Source organism: Peromyscus eremicus, chromosome 7, assembly GCF_949786415.1.
Source record: "Peromyscus eremicus chromosome 7, PerEre_H2_v1, whole genome shotgun sequence".
Taxonomy (NCBI): Eukaryota; Metazoa; Chordata; class Mammalia; order Rodentia; family Cricetidae; genus Peromyscus; species Peromyscus eremicus.
Window position 1 is genome coordinate 111,649,209 of NC_081422.1, and position 22,941 is coordinate 111,672,149.

The window sequence follows — 22,941 nt, forward strand, 5'->3', positions numbered from 1 at the left end:
TTCCTTGTATTCTTTAAAACTAATATAACCCAAAGTACCTACAAAAATTCCTAATATCTCCAATTTTGCTTGAACTAGTATTTCTTCTTTGCTTGTCTGTGATTTATGCTTTTATAAAGGGGATTTTCTGAGAAAAATAAAAGTTTTAAAAGCCGTCAACAGACAAAAATGGCATCTTTCCTGGGTCTGAATTGTAAAGAGCAGATTAATGGAAAGGGCCTGGGGTGAGCCTCTAGAGACCTGGGGATGGAACCCAGTGAGATGCTGAAGCTGTCACAGACACCTGTGAGCCTCAGCTCATAAGGTTTTCCACCTGAAAGGGCCTTAGAAAGAGCCCCGCCTACCTATTTCAAGAGGCTTGAGAAACAAGAGGAGGAGGGAATGATATATTCATCATATGTGCTGAGCAAGCACTAGCATCACGACCATGCAGGGGCTGGCAACTGCTCAGAGGAAGCATGTAACTGGTAGCATGGGAAATACTCCCTGTCAGTCCTGTAAAAGGGAGTCTGCAACATGGAACTAACCAGACGTCCACCCCAGAGCCCAGCCTTCAATCCTCATCAGGAAAAGTGGATGGAGGAGTCAGAGCACTGGGTAAAGCAGGAACTGACTCATTTGGCCTTTCGAGACAGACATTACATTTTTCTCCTGGTTTACTTTTTATCATTTGTTTTTTATTAATAATGTTTTAATTTTATAAGATTTATTATTAAAACCTGCAAATAAGTAAAAACATTACACACTAAAATGAACCAGTCCCAAGGCATCTGAACAGAAGCTGTAGAGCCTCACACTAAATTTATATTTTCAGTATCAAATAAGTTTTATGTACTTATCCGTGTTTTCAAGACATTTTACTAGTTAGTTGGATGAGATAATGTGTTTCATTTTTTCACTCATATTTATAATGAGTGGTATTTACCTAAGTCTAATGTTGCCCTTCTGGGGATAATGCTAAATGTAAATTATACACAGAAATAGTTAATGTCTTTATAACCTTTTATTCTATATGTGCATTAGAAGACACTGAAATAACTAATTCTGTCCACACATGCAGTGACAAGGCTGCACTGCCTTACACACTCTGCCAACCCACAGTGTGCACACAGGACCTTCCCTGGACTCTTACAGATGGCAGCTTTGTCTTCTGTGACACCAAAGTCCTTCCTGCACAGAAGTAGCAGACTTGCTTTACATGCAAAGACAAGATCCCTCTTATAGGCCCAAAAGCAAAAGGATAACAATTTTAAAATGTAACAGGGTGAGGTATTACACCCCTCTAATTCCAGCACTAAGGAATAAGAAGCAGGAGTTCCAGGCCAATGAGTCTGGGGCCAGCCTGAGCTATCTACCAAGACCCTGCCTAAAAACAAAAACCAAACCATGAACATTGATGAAAAAATCAAAATCTGATCTTCCAATAATTCCTCTCTCTCCCTCTCTCTCTCTCTCTCTCTCTCTCTCTCTCTCTCTCTCTCTCTCTCTCTCTCTCTCTCTCCCTCCCTCCCTCCCTCTCTTTCCCTCTCTCTCTCTCTCTCTCTCTCTCTCTCTCTCTCTCTCTCTCTCTCTCTCTCTCTCTCTCACACACACACACACACATACACACACTTTAAAAGTGATACTCATCTCATAGACAAATGATCTCTAGACTCATGCAGAATAACCCTTTCTGTCCTACCAGAGTCCACTTGGCTATCTCTGATCTGCCCTCTCTGAGCTCAACCACGAACCCAGGCAATCACAGCACAGGCTCTTCTTTCTGATTTCTTATGTCACTGATGCATTATGTGTCCAAGTGTACATTTAAGCATCCTCTCATTTTCTACTTCAGGGATGTCCTTTAATTGGACACTGTCATCTGAGAATGCCAATATCTTAATCATATTTTGCACAGTAAACAGAGTTCAACACTATTCCACATATAACATTCAAAATAATGTATATTTTTAAATGTACTTGGCTTTAAAGCTTCCATCAAAATATTCTATCCACAACTTATTTATTTCTTCAATGTTTTTCTCTACTTAAGTTTAAGCCATATTAAGTTATAGACTTTAACTGTTTAAACTTTCTAGAAGAAAATTAATTTTCTCATGTGTTACAGTAACACAATATATATAAAACATTGTTATGAGTGTATATGTGAAATATGATTTAAATAAAAGTATTTTCTCCTTTGTCCATTTGTGTTTTTATTGCCCTAATTCCATAAAATTAACGGAAATCATCACAAATATTGTTTATGGTCAGCCTAAGAAAGCAAATGCATATTCAACTAAACTTTAGAATAAAAAATCAGATTACATATGATTTTTCTTTTTAGTAATTTATCTTTCTTTGAAAAACAGAATTTGAAGTTAACTTTGAAACATGGGCTTACCCTTTTCTTGGCCACCACAGCAGCTTTAGCCCCTGCTTTGGCTCTATCTGTAAGATAACACAATATGTCTACTTTAAAAAAGAACTCAGCCTTCTGTTAGAATAGGTACACAAGTACAAAACTAGAGTTTTCTACTTTGTCACACATTAGTAACAGGACTGTTTCAGTGGCCCTTTGAACTAAATACTAATAAATTTACCTCCTCAGAGGTGAGGACAGCTCAGTAATCCAAAAGCCATAAAATGAAGAAGGAACTCTTATCTGATGAATGTCCTTTAAATTTTATTAGCTAGCATCCAGTCTGCCTAATTTCTGGTTTCTGGTCATTCTGTGCATTCTAGAGTACATAGACTCTAGAATTAAGTCCATGGTATCTCTACTTGCATACCTGTTATATGCTGGATACTGGATAAGAGTATCATATAAACTGTATATAACATTTAAAGGCATGCAGTCCATGTTCCTTGTACAACTGAGGAAATCAATACCCAGCACACTGCCTGTGGTTGCATTGGCAGAGTAGACCCATTTGATTACAAGCCCTTATTCTGCCCAGGGTGTCTGTTGCCTCCATTTGGGACCACTGAGGTACCAGCACTGCATCAGCTAGGATTCTACAAGAAAGTGAACATTGGTACCATTTCTCAGACTACCACTGAAATCAGAATATTTAGTAGCCAACTAGCTCATGAAAAATATTCCAGGATGTTATTTTGGTATATACAATATACATGTAGTCCTAATATTAGGACTACAGAATGTATGTGCATATGTTGGTAAAAACCTGACAGAGAATCATTCTTCTCTGAATATGTGGCCACTGGGAGGTTTCCTATGCCCCGTGGATGGCCTACACCCATGCACTTATGGGCAGCACTAATTGGACATAGTGGGCCATTAAAGGAAACATGTTAAAGGAGAGAGATGTTGGGACATACAGGGGCAGTTGGAGGGGGAAATAGGGAATGTATGTGTCATGTATCATTGTACACATGTATGAAGTTATCAGAGAATATTAAGAACTGGCAGAAAATAAACACCCAGGGAAGTATGTTGTATTTATACGTACCACTGGCTTCCACATGTGAAATGCCCTCTTTCCTGTATCCCCTAACGCTTATGATAACTCTCCTCCAACAAACACCATTTTCCTTCATTTAAAAACACACAGGCTGGGTGGTGGCGCACGCCTTTAATCCCAGCACTTGGGAGGCAGAGCCAGGTGGATCTTTGTGAGTTCAAGGCCAGCCTGGTCTACAGAGTGAGATCCAGGAAAGGCGCAAAGCTACACAAAGAAACCCTGTCTCGAAAAACCAAAAAAAAAAAAAAAGAACACACAGACTATTTATTCACCATTACAGGCAACTCCTCCAACTAGGAGGAATCTCCACCTTTTTCTGATATTTTGCATATGCCTAAACGTCATGCAAAATGGGGCTAGTCATCAAAGTTAATAATAAAGTTTATATGCAGTGGCTGTTTAATACCATCCATGACCTTTATAAAATTGTGACTCTAAGCTTCTTTAAGTGTGGCAGCTGAAAGTGCCTTCTTCCAAAGGTGAAAGACAGGCCAGCTTCTGGTCAGGCACATAAGGAACGTAAAAGTTGCTACACCTCATTATGTTAAGGGCTAACTGAAAATCCATAATTAGATACATGAAAGAAGAGAGGTTCTTGGGGCATACTTTTGCTCCCAAATCTGGGAGAAACAGATCAATGTAGAGAATTAGGATTTACCTGAGCAGAAACATGTAGACAGAATGTTACATGACAATCAGTCTAGGGATAAGAAAATCTGAACCCTAATTGGCACAGCCCTGGAGACTAAATGTGGACAAAGCTGTGAAACAAAACCCATCACGGACAGGGTAGGAGGAACTCTTCTGTGAGTTCTTCCTCCTGGAGAGCCACCAAGATCTCATGGAGAAAGCTGGAGAAAACTCACCCAGATATCTGGCAGATGTTCTTAACAAGATATGCCCACAAAAGAAGCTATCTTCCTACTGTCCAATGCATTTGAATGTTTTCAGAGCCTCACTCATTGTGGGGGAAGTAAAATACACAACTGTAGCCCTCTGTAGTTGTCCTCTACCACATAATGAATGAAGAAGAAAAACACGGGGAAGAGTCTTGTCAAGTTCATAGCCTAGAACTGAGACTTAATACTAGGACTACAGAATGCTCCCTCAACCCCCACACCTCAGCACTGTCCAAGTGACTAAAGGCCAAGCTTAAAGTTCCTGTTATACAGTATACCACACTCACCTTTCAATAAAAGATTACAGGTCATGCTTAAAGTCAAAAAACTAACAACTTTGAAGAGAGATTAAGAAATGGATGGATAGATAGACAGAGAGGCAGGCAGATAGAACCTATATGGTCGGTGTGGTAGAGTTATCAGATGATTAATGTGAAATAATTATGTTTATCATGCTAAGAAATCTAATGTTAAGAGCTAAAGCAGCAAAAGCAGATGGTGATACAAAGAAACTTCTAAGAGTCAAAAAGAAATGCTAAAGGATGGAAGGCACCGCGACAGGATGAAGAATGTCTTTGTTGCTTGATCAGTAAAGAGGGTGCAGTCTAGGGAATGAAGCTCTAGGCTTGAGACTATATTAAGAGAAACTAACCAAAGTGAAGAAAGACAAGAAATAAAAAAGGAAGGGAGGGGTGGGAGGAAGGTTAGGTGGGCTGGGCATGGTGCTGCCTTCCTATAACCCCTACATTTGGAGGCTAAGGCTGAAAGATTGCCATATAAATAAATAACCAATGGCCAAAAGACCTGAAAAGACACTTCAGCAAAGAAAACACAAAGGAACAAATATGTATATGACAGTATTGAGCACCAGTGAAAACCAGGACCCTCAAAAACCACATGAGATGAGACCCACTTCAGAGAATGTCAATTGTAACACAGTGCTGAGAGTATGCAGAGCAAGAGGGATTTTTCAGTCACTGCTAACACAGCGTTGAAAACAGCACGTTTTCAACACAGTATCAGCAACCATGCTTCTTATTATTTATTAAAGGGGGTTGAAGTTTCATGGCCACCAAAAATTACATTTATCAGTAATTACTGAGACTTGAAGCAATCCTGGTGTTTCTAGGTAGATGAATGGTGGAAACTGTAGTATATATAGAAGTAGAATATTACTCCACACCAAAAGGAATGAGTTACAGACTCATGCAAAGACGAAACAAGGGTATGTTACTATAGGAAGGAAGCCAATGTGGAAAGGTGATTTACTTATGATTCCAATCATGAGACATTCTGGAAAAGGCAAAATTGTGGAGACAGTGATAGGAAAAGTGGCTGAGTGTTGGCAGGGAGAAGAGATGAATAGCTAGGACACCAGGATCTTTAAGGCCATGAAATTATCGTGTGCAGTAGGACAATGATGGACACATGAGACTATAGCAGTCAAACAGAGTGTAAACCTGGAGTGAACCCTCAGGTACACTATGAACTCTGGAGATAACTAGGATGTGTCAAGGTAAGTTCACTAATTACAACAAATCACAGAGTGTGGGGTGTAACTGGGAGAGAGACTGAATTCTGAGTGGACAGAAGGTATAGGAAACTGTACTTACACCCAATTTTTGTGAGCCCAAGGCACTCTAAACATGAAAGTCTATTTTGTAAAAACATGAGTAATTCTGGGGGGAAACTTAGAAATAGGCAAATTCACTCCCAAATGTAGAGCACAGGGCTAAGCAGGTAATGTACTGGTAGTATTTACAGTTGCTAGGTAGTGCCTAGCAAATGTGAGTCTTTCGGTATTTGATTTACTCAGAGAGAGAGAGAGAGAGAGAGAGAGAGAGAGAGAGAGAGAGAGAGAGAGAGAGAGAGAGAGAGAGGGAGGGAGGGAGGGAGGGAGGGAGGGAGGGAGGGAGAGAGGGAGAGAGGGAGAGAGAAAGAGAGAAAGAGAGAAAGAGAGAGGGAGAGAGGGAGAGGAGACAATCATCAAGTTTTCAAGCTTCAGTAAAAGAATTACTAAGTTGGAGTGTTAGTTAAATAAAACAAACAAACAACAACAAAGGGGGCAATTAAATCAGAACCTTAAATTCACTGTCTGAGTCCTTACACATCATCTAATGACCATGAACATTTTAAATAAAGAAGCTGCATCAAAAACTATAGAGTGCCAATTGTTACAGATCAAAAGAACATAGATTATTTAAAATAATTAGTTCTAGGTTAAAGTATAAACTGTCAGAGGAAAGTCTCCAAGTGGCCTCTAAGCTACTTCCCATAGTGAAATACCTAAATGTTGGCTAACCTCTGAAAACTGTTTCTGGATACAATAAGAAGTTAAATACTATACCCAACTCCACACTGGGTGCTAAGCAAAATCAGAGATTGAATCAACTATTTTTGAGTTGAGGCTGCAAGTTTAGAAGAGCAATCCTGTGTTGGCAAAGACATAACCCTTAGATATCTGTCTCTACCTCCTGCACTGGCTCCTTCAAGGACAAAAAGGGGTCCTAAGGTCATGGCTCTCAAAAGTCAGGCTGAATTACATCAAATTCTGCATATAAAAGTTATGAGACTTTTAGCAAGAGAATTCATTTTTGCTACAGAACAAACCAGAGAATTATTGTTCTTGAGGCTCTTGGGACAGGGGAAATGTCAAAGAGCAGGAAACAAGTACCCAGCATACTGATGACCAAGACAGTCCATCCCACCAAGATAGCACGGTAGCGCTAGTGGAAGAGATGCAATCCTCCTTCCGTTAAGTGACTATGTTATTTAAGGATAAAATGTTTTCGAAGCCTGTGTGGTTGAACAAGAAAACTGACTGCACAGGGGTAGGGCTGTACTTTGACAACACAGCGAGTTGACCTGTGCTGTTGGCAAATGGCATTTTCAGTGTAAGGAATGAGTCATGTCTGCAGAAGTCAGTGTCTCTTCTGGTCTGATAATGAACTGGATGACTTTAAAACCTAAACTTAGGTGGTTTAGCTTCCCATACAAGTTTACTGAGCATATACATGAAGCTTTTCCAATGGAGAAAAAGCTTCATGATTACTGTAGGGTTCAGTTGAAGGTCTGATCTTCCTACAAAGGACCCTGCTTTCAAACTTAAGGTAATAGACACAAGGCTGTGGGGAGTATAAAATTACTGCAATCACTGGACAAAAAATATTTTAAAACATATTTGAGTTTATTATAATTATTTTATGGAACAATCATAATCTTAAGTTAAGTGTGCCATGCCAACTGAGCCCTCACATGAGTGAGTTTAAAGGCTATGCAGATAAACCATAACATCTATGATTCAAGAACATTTCCTGAAAATTGAAAGCATTAGAATTATGCTTATAATATAATTTTTAAAGCAGTTTGAGGAGGCTATTGCCACTGCCCTTGGTTGCTCACCAGAAGTTGATGGTAAGAATCTATGGCAGAAAATGCCACATGCTTTGGTCACAGGCTGGTATCAACCTAGAAGCCTCCCTCCTTAAGGCCAGCTTTTCATAGTGCTATGAGGTGCTAGGCTGTAAGATAAAAGTTACCAACAGTCTTGCCCAGTTGTGAACCTGTGGGCTCCTCTGGCAAGTTATACCCATTGGCATAATTGCAGCATGAATGTCTTAGGGGATAACAAACAGCTATCTAATTGGATTTAAGGACTGATCAACAGAAGGAAACTCACACCTGGTACAGTAAACCTGGCCCAAAACTTGCAGCTTGAGAGGTCACAGATCCTAGGGGAGAACCTACTACTGTCATCTTGCTAAACTGATACAGAATCTAACTGCCTTCTAAACACTTCCACTCATAGGTAGTCCAGCTCAGTCCTCCATCATCAGAGAAGCTCCTTTTTGCAAACGACTTAGGTTAACAGAAAAAACACAAATGATGTAAACAGTAACTACTGTGGACTCCTTATCCCTAAATGAGACATCTATGTCACTGCTCCTCCCCCAAAGTTCTGAGAACATAATGGCCAAGGGGGCAGAGGTAAAAAGATTTTAAGAGGACTGTTACAAAATAGTGTCTTCTGGATGTGACAGGCAGCTGTACTCATAAACTCTAAACAGCTGTGAACCTGCACAAGATCAACCTAGCATGAAGTGGGTTGATCACAAGGCCCTACTCTTAGTTGAGAAGCTACAGGTAGCTGACAGATGCCAGGGGAGATAAAATTAGTTTTTGTCAAGGGCAGAGACCCTACAATGGATAGCCCTAAATCTCTGTGTATGTGGGCAGCACTGACTGACTGAGTAGGTATATAGATAGATAGATAGATAGATAGATAGATAGATAGATAGATAGATAGATAGATAGATAGATAGATATAGATATATATTATGATATATATATCATATAAAAATACATATAAAATCATAAAGTTGGGAGGGGAATGGGAAGGAGAGACCTGGAAGGAGTTCGATCAGATGAGTGAGGAGGGATTTTCATAAAAGTAATATGCAGTTATGTATGAGGAGAAAATCATTTTAATTAAAAAATGCTTGTGAGCCTGTGACATGGTTCAACCAGTAAAGACACTTGCCTTTTGAACTGAGTTGGATTGATCCTTAGGACGCAACTTGCTGTAGATATCGCTCTATATAAATAAAGCACTGATTGGCCAGTGACCAGGCAGGAAGTATAGGCGGGACAAGGAGAGAGGAGAATTGAGGAAGGAGGAAGGAAAGAGAGACCAGCTGGAGCCACTGCCAAGACAAGGAAGATGTAAAGTACCGGTAAGCCACAAGCCACGTGGCAAGGTAAAGATTAATAGAAATGGGCTGAATATAAGAGTGAGAGCTAGACAATGATAGGCCTGAGCTAATGGCCAAGCAGTTTAAATAATGTAAGAGTCTCTGTGTTTATTTTATAAGTGGGCTCTAGGACTGGCGGGACTTGGCGGTGGGAGCTGGAGAGAAATCCTCCAGCTACACAACTGATAAATAAGTTAACTGATTCTCTCAAGTTGTTCTCTGACTTCCACAAGCACACCATGGTCTGTCCATAATAGATAATGAAAAATAGAATAAAAACAATTTTTAAATTGTGAGTATATAGCTCACCCCTGCTTTGAATTTATTTTAAAATCAAGCATTTTGAAAACACTGTATTGTCAAAAACAAAACAAAATAATAGAAAACCCAGCATACCCATGTAAAATTATCATACTGGGAATACATTTTAAATCTATGGTTCCTAATTTTTGAATTATATGTTTTGAAATAATGGCCTATTGCTGTGGGATGGTCTGTATGTCAAATGTGTTGCTGATTGGTCAATAAATAAATCACTGATTGACCAGTGGCCAGGCAGGAAGTATAGGCGGGACTAACAGAGAGGAGAATTGAGAGAACAGGAAGCTGGGTGAGAGAGACACTGCCAGCCGCCACCATGACAAGCCGCATGAGAATATCCCGGTAAGCCACGAGCCATGTGGCAAGGTATAGATTAATGGAAATGGATTAATTTAAGATATAAGAACAGTTAGCAAGAAGCCTGCCACGGCCATACAGTTTGTAACTAATATAAGTCTCTGTGTTTACTTGATCAGGTCTGAGTGGCTGTGGGACTGGCGGGTGAAAGAGATTTGCCCTGACCGTGGGCCAGGCATGAATTCTAAGAGTAAATAAAATACCAGGATGCACTAATTACAGTGCCTGTGTTTAAACAGAGCTTAGTCACAGGGAATAATTTTGGAGGACAAGATATCGCTGTTAATTCATTTGAAAATTCTTTTACAATGAACGGAAACAACATTTGTATTTGAAGAAAAGACATGGATTTTTAAATGTGCAAACATGTCTTAGAATACATACATCTAGGAGTTCTGACTGGATGGTAAGAAAGAAACTGCACATACCCCGTTTTGATAGGCAGCACACCTCTAGTCTTTGCTCAGGAGAATGCCTGTAGAGCTGGTACGCCTCCTCAAGGGCACTTCTATACCACCTCTTCCTATGTGTACATTCTGCCGTCTATATAAATGCATAAATCCAGACAATGAATAATGTTTATTTTTAAATATTAATTTTGTTTTAGAATCTACACTTTATTTAACTATTTGTTGGAACTGAGCCTAATTTGAGCACTGTACAATATTATCACTTTGGCATTGGTATCTGACTATTATTTCATTGTTTTAAAACTTAGCAGTGTTGTGAGAATCTTGCAAGTTAATAACCAGTTTATTAAGATCATATGATGTATCTCACATGCTCCCAAGGTAAGCAGGCAGTCAACATGAACACATCTGACTGAACTAACACTAACCTCACTTTATGTAACAGAATGACACCAGAGTGGTAGAAAATGACAAAGCCATCTTTGCAGTGTAAAAACATGAATTCTGTTTGCATTTGGGCATTGTAGCAGACCTACACACACACACACACACACACACACACACACACACACACACACACACACACTTTTTAAGCTTTTGTACCTCAGCCTCTCCATCTATAATATGTGAATATGAGCAGCTAACACCTGAGTTTTCATGAGTATTAAGTGAGACAATAGATGATGGTTTTTTAGAATAAGAACTCATTGTGTGTTATTCTAATAAGACATATCACATTTCCTAGATGTTTAAAAATAACTGAACAAAAGAATCTGAGTTAAAAATATCAATCATCTAATACAGCAATTTTTCCAAAGTTTCTTAATTGCTAGGAAGGTTTTCACGTCTTTCAATGTTACAATTGATAAAATGCATGACATAATTTTCTTTTTGAAAATGGCATCAAGGGGAATATAGATATTCATTTGACAAATACATATTTACCACTTATGCATAAGGGTCTTAGGCTTGTCTTTGATAAAAGGCATAATGCAGTACTTGCACAGAAATTTCAACCTCTACAACATTGCCTCTCAATTCATAGAATGAAACTGTGTACAAAGCCCTTTTCAAATGTCATATTATTTTGTAGTCCCCAAACTAATATCAACTATCTGTTCCAACTATGCCCAGCATTGTCATTTAATGATTTTTTACATTCTGACATGTGTCATAGTTACATGTGTCCATGACTGTCATAATCAAAGGACCATGAAGACAGTGTATATTTATCTTTGTATCTTACACAGTACCTCTGGCCTGATACCTCACTGAGTATTGTGAACATTCGGAAAATATTTCTCAACTGTGGTTCTGGGCAATTGCTGGTACAGAATTAAAGCAGTAAAAGAATATAATCAAATAAAAATATACTTTCATACACACAATATGTAAATTTCATTCATTTGCTAAGTTATTTCTCAGTTTAAAAAAGATGAAAATGTAGGCAATTCAATTTGCTAACTGTAATCTGTAATGTTTACATTCATGTATTTTGTGTGTGTGAGCCATAGCACATGTGTGGAAGTTGAAGGATGACTTAAAGGGCCTGGTTCTCTCTTCCCACCATGTGAGTTCGGAGGATCGAACGGGTCATCAAGCTTGGAGACAAGCATCTTTACCCACTGAAACATGCTGCTGGCCTTCATACTATAAATTATAAATTAAGAATATCTGGGTGGGCATGGTGACACACAACTTTTACCCCAGGAGGCAGAGGCAGGTGGATCTCTGTGATTTCAAAGTTAGCCTGGTCTACATAGTGAGCTCTAGGCCAGCCAAGACTATGTAGAGGGACCTTGTCTATAATATGTATGCTAGTTTTTTTATAGTTAAGATCTCTCTGCATGATGTTAAGAAGCTGTACAGTGAAGAAAATCTCCACATAAAACTGAACAGATGCTCTATTATCTATAAGGAAATAGCTCAGGATTATTAGTGACAATGAGCTACAGAGAGCTAAGGGAACTGGAAAGCTGTGACGTTGTCAGGGCTTCTTTAAGAGCTTACAGTAGATACAGGACACCTTGTGGCTGAACAAATGAACACTTTTGAAGGTGCTCAATAGCTGAGCCTCAACTTTATGAGGAATTTTTAATTCCAGAATTAGGCTCAACTGTATACTGTACATTTTAACAAAGAAGCAACAGGTTCAGGCTCTAGTGGTTTTGAATGCACCATTCCTCTTATTCTGTGAACTCTTTCTCTAAGTCAACCATGATTAATGCTTCTGCTATTCTTCTACAAGTATAGTATGCACTTACAAGCACTTGAAAAAGTATAGGCATTTATTTTACATTGATTTTATATATATATATATATATAAAACCCCTTTATTTTTCCAATTTTCTCTCTGTGTAATTTATTAATTGATTCAACATAATATAGCCACCTAGAATCTACTAGTGAGTAAACAAAACTCACCAATGATCTGTTGTATGAGAAGGAACACTCCACCACATGAGAGGAGGGAGTAAGGACAATCACCCACACCAAGTGAGAGAGAAAGGACAGTCAGAGGAATGTACTGAAATTTGACTCTTAAAGACTTGAAGGAGGTTGGGGAGTTAGCCTTTAGCTATTCAAGGAAACAAGGTTTCTGGAGGAGATATCTTCTAAAGTAGAATATGGGTATATTCAAGATGCATCAGAGAACCCAGCATGGCTCAGAGACCACAATGAATATTCAGAGTGCCCTAAAATTACTCAGGGCCAGGTTAGGGAGGCCATGAAGCCAGTACAGGTGTCTGGTTAGTATGTACGGTGAAACAGGTGCCACGGTAGAGCTCTCATGGAGTTGTTTCTTTATTTGAATGCCCTCCCCCACATTTTTCCTTTTTGAGACTTAGTCTTACTACATACCTCAGGCTGGCCAGAACTTGCCATCTCTCTGTATCATTCTGAGCACTGGAATTTCATGTACCACCATACCTGGCTTTGTTTCATACCCCCAAACAATCATTCTTACTACTTTGATGAGGTCAGGTTATGCAGAGCTAACTGTAGCCACAGGACAGCTACTTAGCCAGCTACTGCAACAGTCTAGGCAGGAAACTACAGTCATGGGGACCAGGGAAGCCACTTTTGACTGTATGCACTCTACGATTCCATTAATTAAATTCACTTAGTAACAAACTGCTTTGACTATTCAAGCTTTTATCATTTATACCTTGTGTATTTTATGGGCTTAATATCATCACTCTTGATTCCACTTTCCTACAAATACTATAATTCATTTGTGCTGCCTTTTGAATTGAGATTCTGTTAACATTCACTTAAATTGACATCTCCTGAGTTAAACTTCCCATAACAAAAAGTAGATTCTGTATTTTTATTTTCTTGGGTTTATTTTCTATCTTTTTAGTAAGGTCTTGAAGTTTTATTTAGTAGGCTTGATGCATTGCTGATTTACTCTAGGGTATTTTATAGGATTTGGTGTTAGTAAAAATGAGTATAGCAATTCTTATTTTTCAAACTGGTCATTCTTGTATAGCAATCATATTAGCTGAGATGTAACTGAATTTTTCCATTTTTAATATTTTTCTATTATTTATAAAAGCTTTGTTTATAACAGATTTTCCATTTCAGTGCCACTGCTTTGTCAGGCATAGAACCATATCATGTTAACATGATTTTGGAGCTGGAGAGATGGCTCAGTGGTTCGGCAGAGTACTCTATGCTCTTCCAGAGGACCCAAGTGCAATTCCTATCATTCATACAGTTACTCACAACTGTTTATAACTCCAGTTTCTATACACATAAAACACAAATTTAAAAAACATTATTTTGCTTTTTGCTTTTCTGTCTATGCAATTTTGCTTCCCTTTTGGCTAATTACATGAACAACTAGAATATAATAATATTAAATATTAGTATGTAGGAAATTAACATACTTTAAAAAAATATCCCAACTTCCTACACAAATGACTAGTTTCTCCTCTAGTCAAAATACTCAATCAATCATATAAGTTCATGAGCTTTTGAGAACAGGAACTTAATTGAATCACTCTGTAGAGGATTTCATAAATAGTATGTTTGTAACCATCCTTGCAAACCACTCTCCTAGACACTGTTTATAATCATTCACTTGGAATCTTCCAGGCAAAGGCTTCCAGACTGTCAAAAGAGGCTCAGTTTCTAACTAAATTGATTCATTCCACATCCTTGCTTACTAGGTTAAAGTTCATCAAGAATGAATAAACATTTTTTAATGTATTGCAGTCGTAACATTGTGATTCATTTTAATTCAAAAGACTAATATCACTAGTGTGGTGTTATACACCTTTGATTGCAGCACTCAGGAGGCAGAGACAGGTGGAACTCATGAGTTCCACACCAGCTTGATCTACATAAGTCCTAGGCCAGCTAGGGCTACACAAAGCAACCATGTCAAATAAAATGTCCTCCAATTACCATAGCACTCACAAAATTAATCAAAGCAGTGTCCACTTGAGTGCTCAAGAAAATTCAAAATTTCTTTTCAAGTCAGCTCTTGAACTTCACATACAAGAAGCACAGCTCAAGCTACCAGTGGCTCCCCTGGACCTCAGACCTCTCATCTCCCTAAATTTCCTGGTCCTCTGGTATTAAAATGAAATAGAAAAGGAGCTAAAGAAAATAGTTTTTGTTGGTCTGCTAATATGCAATGTTATAGTTGGTACTTTATAGGCTTGAAGAAATTTTATTTTTCATGGTGTTTTATTTTTTAATAAATTTATTTTTGAGATTAATTAAAATAATTACACCTACCCTTTCCTCCCTCCATACCTTCTCAAGTACCCCCCCTTGCTCACTTTCAAATTCATGAACTTTCTATCTTTAATTGTTGTGTGTGTATGTGTGTATGTGTGTGTGTGTGTGTGTGTGTATTTCTAAGTATAGAAATACAACCTGCTTAGCACATACAATGTTACTTTATTTGTAGTATATTTTTGTATATATTTGTAGTATATTTTCAGGGCAGATCATTTGGCATTCAATAACCAATTGGTGTGCTCTTCCCTGGGGAACACTATTTTCCCACTCTCAGCATTCCTTAGTTGTCTGCAGTTCTTTGTCTAGCTTTGAGACCTTGTGAAATCTTCCCTTCTATGTAAGCATGTCTATTTGTGTAATCCTTGTTCAGGTCATATTCTCTGGACTCTGTGTCCAAAGTGCATTATGTCTTTGGCAATAGGGACTTACCTTGAAGGAATTTACTTATTTTTTAATTAATTTTTTTCACAAAATATATTTTGATCATGTTTTTCCATCCCCAACTCTTCCTAGAATCTACCCGCCTAACTTTATGTTCTCTCCCTTTCTCTTTCAAACACACACACACACACACACACACACACACACACACACACACACAAATCAGACCAAACAAGCAAAAGACCAATGAGACAAAATAAAAAATGAAAACAAAAAAAATGAAGTTTGTTTTGTGTTGGCCAACTAGTCATGGGGATGGGGCCTACCCTGGAGTATGGTTGATATACCCAATGTCACTTCATTAGAGAAAAACTAATTTCCCATTTGACCACAGGTAACAATTACAGGTAGCTTTTTGGTTAGGAGTGGAGATCCATGTCCAGTTCCCCATCTCAGTGCTGAGATTCATCTGGGTTGAACCCAGTCTTAAGCATGCTGCCACAGTGTCTGTGAGTTCAGATGTGCAGCATTCTTGTGGAGTCTGGAAGACACTGTTTCCTTGGATCATCGCCTCTGGCATTCAGAATCTTTCTGAGGCCCTCCTCTTCCACATAGTTTCCTGAGCCTTGGGTAGAAGGCAGGAGGGTTTGATGAAAACATCCCATTTAGGACTATGTGTTCCAAAGTCTTTCACTCCCTGCACATTGTCCAGTTGTGCATCTCTGTGTTAATTTCATCTCCTATGAGGAGCTTCTCTGATGAGTATTGAGTGAGAACACTCATCTTTGTGTACAGCAATATGTCATTAGGAGTCATTTTATTGCTATGTTCCTTTAATAAAATAATAGTATCAGGTTTTCCCCTAGGCCCATGACCACTTCAGCAGTGTCAAGTATGGGCTCTATCTCATGGATTAGGCCTTAAGTCCTATTTGTTTAAAGTGGTTGGTTACTCCCATAACATTTGTGCCACTGTTACACTAGTAACATCTTGCAGGTAGGTTACTATTGTAGGTTTTAGGGTTTGTAGCCAGGTGAAATTGATGATTATCTTTCTTCTCCAGTAGTGTGTATAGCATCTTCTAACACCATAAATCAGCTAGTCAGTAGAGATGAAGCTTCTACTTAGGCACAGTTTGACTTCAGTATTTAGTAATGCAAGTAAGTATTATTTGAAAGAATTTTTTGTTGCCAGTGTTTTGTGATGTATTAGTTTTTGTTTGTTTAGCTTTTGTTTGTTGTTGCTTTGGCTTTTGTTTATTTTGACTAGTATGTTTGGTAGCACCTCCCTTGACAGAGTAGTGGCTTCCATTTAGCAGTTGCTATAAACACATATCTCCTGCTATTTTCCCACATCTTTCTACTTGGGTGGCATGGGGACTCTTTGTCACACTTCTGCATCATCATCCCTAAGCACATTCAGAGTACTGACAATTCTCAGTAACTTCATCTCTCTTCAGCTGTGATGACCAGAAACCCTCTCTCTATAGATTTCTCAGGGAACAATGACCAACAGTAAGTAGACTGTTACTCAGGCTCTTGGGTACATGCACTACATATTCAAACAACCAACTTGTATTTTGCATGAGGTAAGGAAAAGCAACCACTCTTCTTTTTCCCTATATGAGGAAAAGAGAGTAGGGAAACTTCCACAGCATTCTGATGGCTTCTCTTATGAAACATCTGCACATGGAATGTCAATTTTTTTAAAGACTTATGTAAACTGAGCTAAGTGTTGGCAGCTCTCTGTGTTCTGCATAATCTCTCTCTCTCTCTCTCTCTCTCTCTCTCTCTCTCTCTCTCTCTCTCTCGGGGGTAGATGCATACATGGTGTATGTGCATGTATGCTATGGGATGGTCTTTCTGTGTGCTGTGAATATGTGTTGTTACCACTGGTTAATAAAGAAGATGCTATGGCCTATGGCAAGATAGGTTATAGCCAGGCAGGAATCCAAGCAGAGATACAGGGAGAAGAAAGATGGAGTCAGAGGAGATGCTGAGGGCTGACCAGGGAAGCAAGATGTAATGCAACACAGATAAGTCACAAGACATGTAGCAATACATAGATTAATAGAAATGGGTTAATTTAAGATTTAAGAGCTAGCTAGTAAGAATCCTGAGCCATAGACCAAATAGTTAGTAATTAATATAAGCCTGTGTGTTTACTTGAGACTGAACAGCTGCGAGACCAGGCAGGACAGAAAACTCTACCTACACATGTATGTGGCAACACGCATGCATGTCTGCAAGTAAAGAAGCCAGAGAAGGATAGGTGTCTTGCTCTGTCACTCTCCACCTTATTCCCTAGAGACAGAGTCTCTCACTGAACCTGGGGCTTGCTTACTTTGGGCTAGGTTGACTGGCCAACAAGCTCCAGCAATCTTTCTGTCTTGGACCCCTATAGTGCTAGGATTACAGGTCCCAATCAGGCTTGATTTGTTCATAGATGCTGAAACCCAAACTCAAGTCATCATTCTTGTGCAGCAAATGCACTTAGTCACAGAACATCTCTCTGGCCAAGTGTGTGTGTGTGTGTGTGTGTGTGTGTGTGTGTGTGTGCATTATTGTGTACTTTTATGCCTCACTTTGTAATGTGGAAATACTATTTTTGTCCTCATTTTATAGTCCTAAAATCTTACACAATTTACTGAAACATGGCTATATATAATGTTTATTTTTAAACTACCTTTGCTTCATAATAACACAATTTTTTTCAAATATTTATTTATACTTTATGTTTACAACTGTTTGCCTTCCCACATGTATGTCAATGAACCATAGGTGTGCTAAATGCCTATGGAAGCCAGAAGGGGATATTAGATCCTGTGGTGATATTGTGTCCCCCAGTATATTGTGCACCCTAATAAACTTATCTGGGGTCAGTGAACAGAACAGCCACTAGACAGACATAGAGGCCAGAAAATGGTGGCACACACACCTTTAATCCTATCACTTGGGAGGCAAAGACCCATCTGGATCTCTGTGAGTTCAAGGCCACACTGGAAACAGCTAGGCATGGTGACACACACCTTTAATCCCAGGAAGTGATGGCAGGAAGCAGAAAAATATATAAGGTGTGAGGACCAGAAACTAGAGGTTTTTAGCTTTTAAACTTTTAGGCTTTTAGCAGCAGTTCAGCTGAGATCCATTCAGGTGAGGACTCAGAAGGTTTCAGTCTGAAGATTCGAGGAAATAAGATCAGCTGAGGAGTTGGTGAGGTGAGGTTGGCTGTGGCTTGTACACTCTCTCTGATCTTTCAGAATTTACCCCAATACCTGGCACCGGGATTTTTATTAATAAGACTGTTTAGTAATTCGTCTTACAAGATCCCCTAGAACTGAAGTTACAGACAGTTGTGAACCACTATGTGGGTGCTGGGAACTGAATCTGTGTCCTTTTAAGAGCATCAAGTGCTCTAAAACAGAGCCATCTCTCCAGCCCTCAAAGACGTGGCTTTTAACATGATGTTTACAAAGGAAATGTTCAAGCTCATAACATGGAGGGTTAAGTCTAGACATGGACTCTAAAAAAATCCCATACCTTTCATTACTTTTGTATTATCCAGGCAGCTGCACTGTCTCAGTCACTGTAATTCAGGGTAGAGAAGGGAAGTGGCACTGGTCACCTTGGGCATAGTGGGTTATGCCTTGTAATTCCAGCTTTTGGAGAATGTAAGACAATAAGACTGCTAGTTGAGGACCAGCACAGACACCTTAGGGAGACTCTATCTCAAAATAAAATTTCAAAACTTAACTCATTAGTTGAGTATTTGCCTAGCAACTATAAGGCCCTGGGTTCAATCTCTAGTATGACAGAAATGAATTAGTAGATATACAAATAATAAAAAGAAGTGGTCACGGAAATAGAAGGGAAACAATTGAAAACTAAGATGATCTTACTAATATAAAGAAGATGGTTCTGAAAAGTTGAGTGTGCATGACAATTTCCAGAGTCAGGAAAAGCTTGAGACTGAACAGACAGATGGACAGGGACAGGCGACACACTATGTCAGAGAAAATTCATAGGTGTATCCAAATTTTAAAAGTTTATAAGCCACTGTCCCATGTAATCTTCTTTCAATCAGGTGCTATTGGCCAACTGAAGGCTTTTTATCACATTCCTCCATTTCCCAAGGCTTTAGGAAGAAGGTAAATGTCCCTTCTTGGTGACATTTAATACACTGAATATGGTTTTGTTTTTTTTTTGCTGTTGCTTTATGCTGATATGAAGGGGAAAACTGAAGGAAGAGATGACATGTGTTTGTCTGCCCAGTATGGTGGGTGGAGTGAATCCTTTAGTCTGGCACAAAGTCAAGTTTCTGTTGCCTTGTATCTTAAAGATCTTTTGTTCACCAAAGAATTAATCAAGCTGTGATAACCTGGAACTCTAAGAAGATAAATCTCACACCTTAGGTTCTGGCTGCAACAGCAGTGTTATATTACCTTATTTTGTGACATGTTTCACCCAACCACAATGGGAAATTTGATCACAGTCATTTTGAGGCCATGTTATACATGAATTGGAAAGACATGCATAGCCTTGCAAAGCCACATCAGGTCATTATCTTCCCCCACCATGGCAATATGAATTCACAGCCCAAATGCTTTTCTGCCACACCTGGACACAAGGATCTTTCCACTGGTCAAGTACCTTTGTGACAGGGGCTCAGCTCCCTGAGTCACTGTGCTATTCTCCAAGGTTCTGCCATTTACCTAGGGCACGGGCAAGACAGTCTTTCATCTTCCTTCAAGTAGAGAACTATGTCCTCTGTCACTGCCCCAGTCTGTCCCTTTCACGGACACTGGACTCTAGTAACAGTTCACCCTGCCCACCAGTGAGGAACTCAGTGAGGAAAATGGGAAAGCCCAAAGTTTGACCCAAGGAACAGAAAATTCATCTGTATAGGAAGACAAAAAAACCTAGTTACTTTTGGGAATGAAGAAGAAGAAAAAATAGAATCCAAACAAGAACTATTACTGACCAATCAGTGGTGCCAGCAGCTGCAGGGAAAAATGCTGTGCTTCTGGGATTTGGACACTCTCACAAGTAAGGCAGGGCTGTGTAGCACGAATCTTAACAGTTCTTATTAATAAAAACAAACCCAGGGCCTGGTATTGGGGTGAATGCTGGAAGGTCAGAAAAGCAGAACAAGCCACAGCTACCTCACCTCACCAATTCCTCAGCTGATCCTGTTTCCTCAGACTGGAAGCCTCTAAGTTCTCATCCAGAATGAATCTCAGCTGAACTGCTACTCAAAAGCCTAAAAGCTTAACCAGGCTCTAGTTCCTCATCCTCACTCCTTAAATACCTTTCTGCTTCCTGCCATCACTATCTGGGATTAAAGGCTCTTGTTACCATGCCTAGCTGTTTCCAGTGTGGCTTTGAACTCACAGAGATCCAGACTCTGGAATGCTAGGATTAAAGGTGTGTGCTATCACCGCCTATCCTCTATGTTTAATATTATGGCTGTTTTGTTCTCCGACCCCCAGATAAGTTTATTAGGGTGTACAATATTTTGGGAACACAATATCACCACAGGGCTGAGTCTTCCTCCCCCTCCTTGGTCCCCTACAACTTTGTATTCCCTTTCTATGGCTGTCCCCTAATTCTTCTCTATTGCACTGATACACAAGTAACACATATCCTTCCCTTATTTGCTTACTGTGTCGTGTCTGCTAATTTAAGTCTCACAGGGGCACTGAATTCATGTTTTATTCAATACCATATCTTTAGGAGTCTTCAGTATGAGAGTTCAGTAAATACTAAGTATTGTAAAGATATATTTTGTTAAAGGTGGCATTGGTAAACCCTGCCCAGATGACCCTGAATGTAAAATAAAAGACAAAAACAAAACAACAACAAAATCTGGTTACATTTTGTCACCTACGAAAGTTAAAAAAAAAATGAAGCAGGATGATGGCATTACTTCTAGATGACACAGAACCTCATTTTCATGTGCACTGCAGACCTACAAAGCACTTTACTGATGACTGATTTACCTCAGGGTCTATGATCTTAGGAGCACTTATTTTTAAAATTTATTTTATTTTATTTTATGTGTATGAATGTTTTGCCTGCATGTGTGTCTGTGCACCACGTGTGTTGTTTGTGCACCCAGAGGTCAGAGTGTCAGAACTCCTGGAACTGGAGTGATGTATGGAGTACCATGTGGGTGCTGAAAATTGAACCCAGCTCCTCTGTAAGAGTAACAAGTGATGTTATCCAGTGAGTCATCTCTTCAGCCCCATTTTTTTTCCTTGTAAAAGGTATTTTTTCAAAAGCTAATGAAAATAGAGTGCATAATTTTAAAACTAAAAAAATGTAATCAATTGCTTTTAATACAATATTTTGGGGCATGGTAGACTCTCATTACAATTCATTAGATACAGTCAGAACCTCTATAATTTTAAAACTATTAATTCAAATCTTATTAATATAAATATTAAAATAACTATAAATATAAGCATCTGAGACTTAGAAAATTTATCCTTCAGACAATAAATAGTAAGTACAGTACTAAAAAATCTGAAAAACTAAAATCATATTAGAAACTGCTTTATTTATCCTCCTAAATTCACCCAAACAACTTTGTTCATTTGTTCACTCATTCATTCATTCATTGAAGTGTTGGGATGGAATCTCAGGTATTGTGAATGCTAGACAAGTGTTCTACAACTGAGCTATATCCTAAAACCTTTGTTTTTGTTTTGTCTTTTGAAATAAGGTCTCATCAAGTTCCTGGGCTGGCCTCAAACTCACTCTGCAGTCCAGGCTCAGTTTAAGCTGCCTATCCTCCAGTCCTAGTAGCCAAGATTACAGGTATACTAACTCATCTGGCTTTGAACATGATTTTATATTATTTCCTATGTATTATAGCTTTAGAAACATACAGATATAAGCCCTAGATTTCACAATCTAAAGAAATACAAGTGGCTTTTTAAAAGGCACCCCTAATAAATATTTGACAGCATTATCACTATTATAAGATGCTGCTTGGCCTGAAAATGAAAGGCAATGCTGCTCCTCACATCCTCAAAGCTGCAGCATAGCTCACTGATGCTAACCATGTGAGGTACCGCTCCACTCCACCACAACTTCCATCCTTCCCTTCTGGTGGACTGACCAGTCGCAATTAAAGCAATCCAGCACAAAGTTAATCACGAGGGGGCCCTGTCTTCCTTAATGGATTTCTACCACAGTGCTGAAGCCTCTGAACAACAGCAGCATTCTTGGTCCTCTGATGTAAACCAGAACACAGTCACATCATCTCATCTCATGTGCTCAGAAGCCACACTGCCGGTCTCCTTAGCTTTCTAGTGATGCCTCCTTCTGTAACCTGCCATCTTTGATGGAAGGTTATTTCATATAATCAAGGCTTCATTGCTTAGAAAGTGTATTTAAGTTATTGGCTAGTTGAAACAATCGTTGCTTGTAAAATCTAATTTACCTGTGTCTTGGTCTAAACATAAACACAAATTTTACTAATTCTGAGTAGGATTTAAAAATCAAACCAATTTATGTTCTTCACTTACATACCATTGCTAAGTGTGAATCGGTTGATAAAAACACCAAGCTGCATTTACTGTGATATTCTATATGAGACT

General features: G+C 38.9%; 1 protein-coding gene across 3 annotated transcripts in view; it reads right to left on the reverse strand.

Annotated features, from left to right (window-relative positions):
• The window catches only part of Zcwpw2 (zinc finger CW-type and PWWP domain containing 2), a 117,988-nt gene that overhangs the window by 43,585 nt on the left and 51,462 nt on the right, over nt 1-22,941 (reverse strand). Inside the window, exons 4-5 of one of the 3 annotated variants that reach the window (XM_059268837.1) lie at nt 10,221-10,335; nt 2,384-2,430 (exon numbers count right to left, since the gene is read on the reverse strand). The exons of 1 other annotated variant lie outside the window; for it this stretch is intronic. In XM_059268837.1, the coding sequence (XP_059124820.1) occupies nt 2,384-2,430; nt 10,221-10,335 (162 nt within the window). The remainder of the gene's footprint in view (nt 1-2,383; nt 2,431-10,220; nt 10,336-22,941) is intronic. One more of the 3 variants, XM_059268839.1, reaches the window with a different exon arrangement.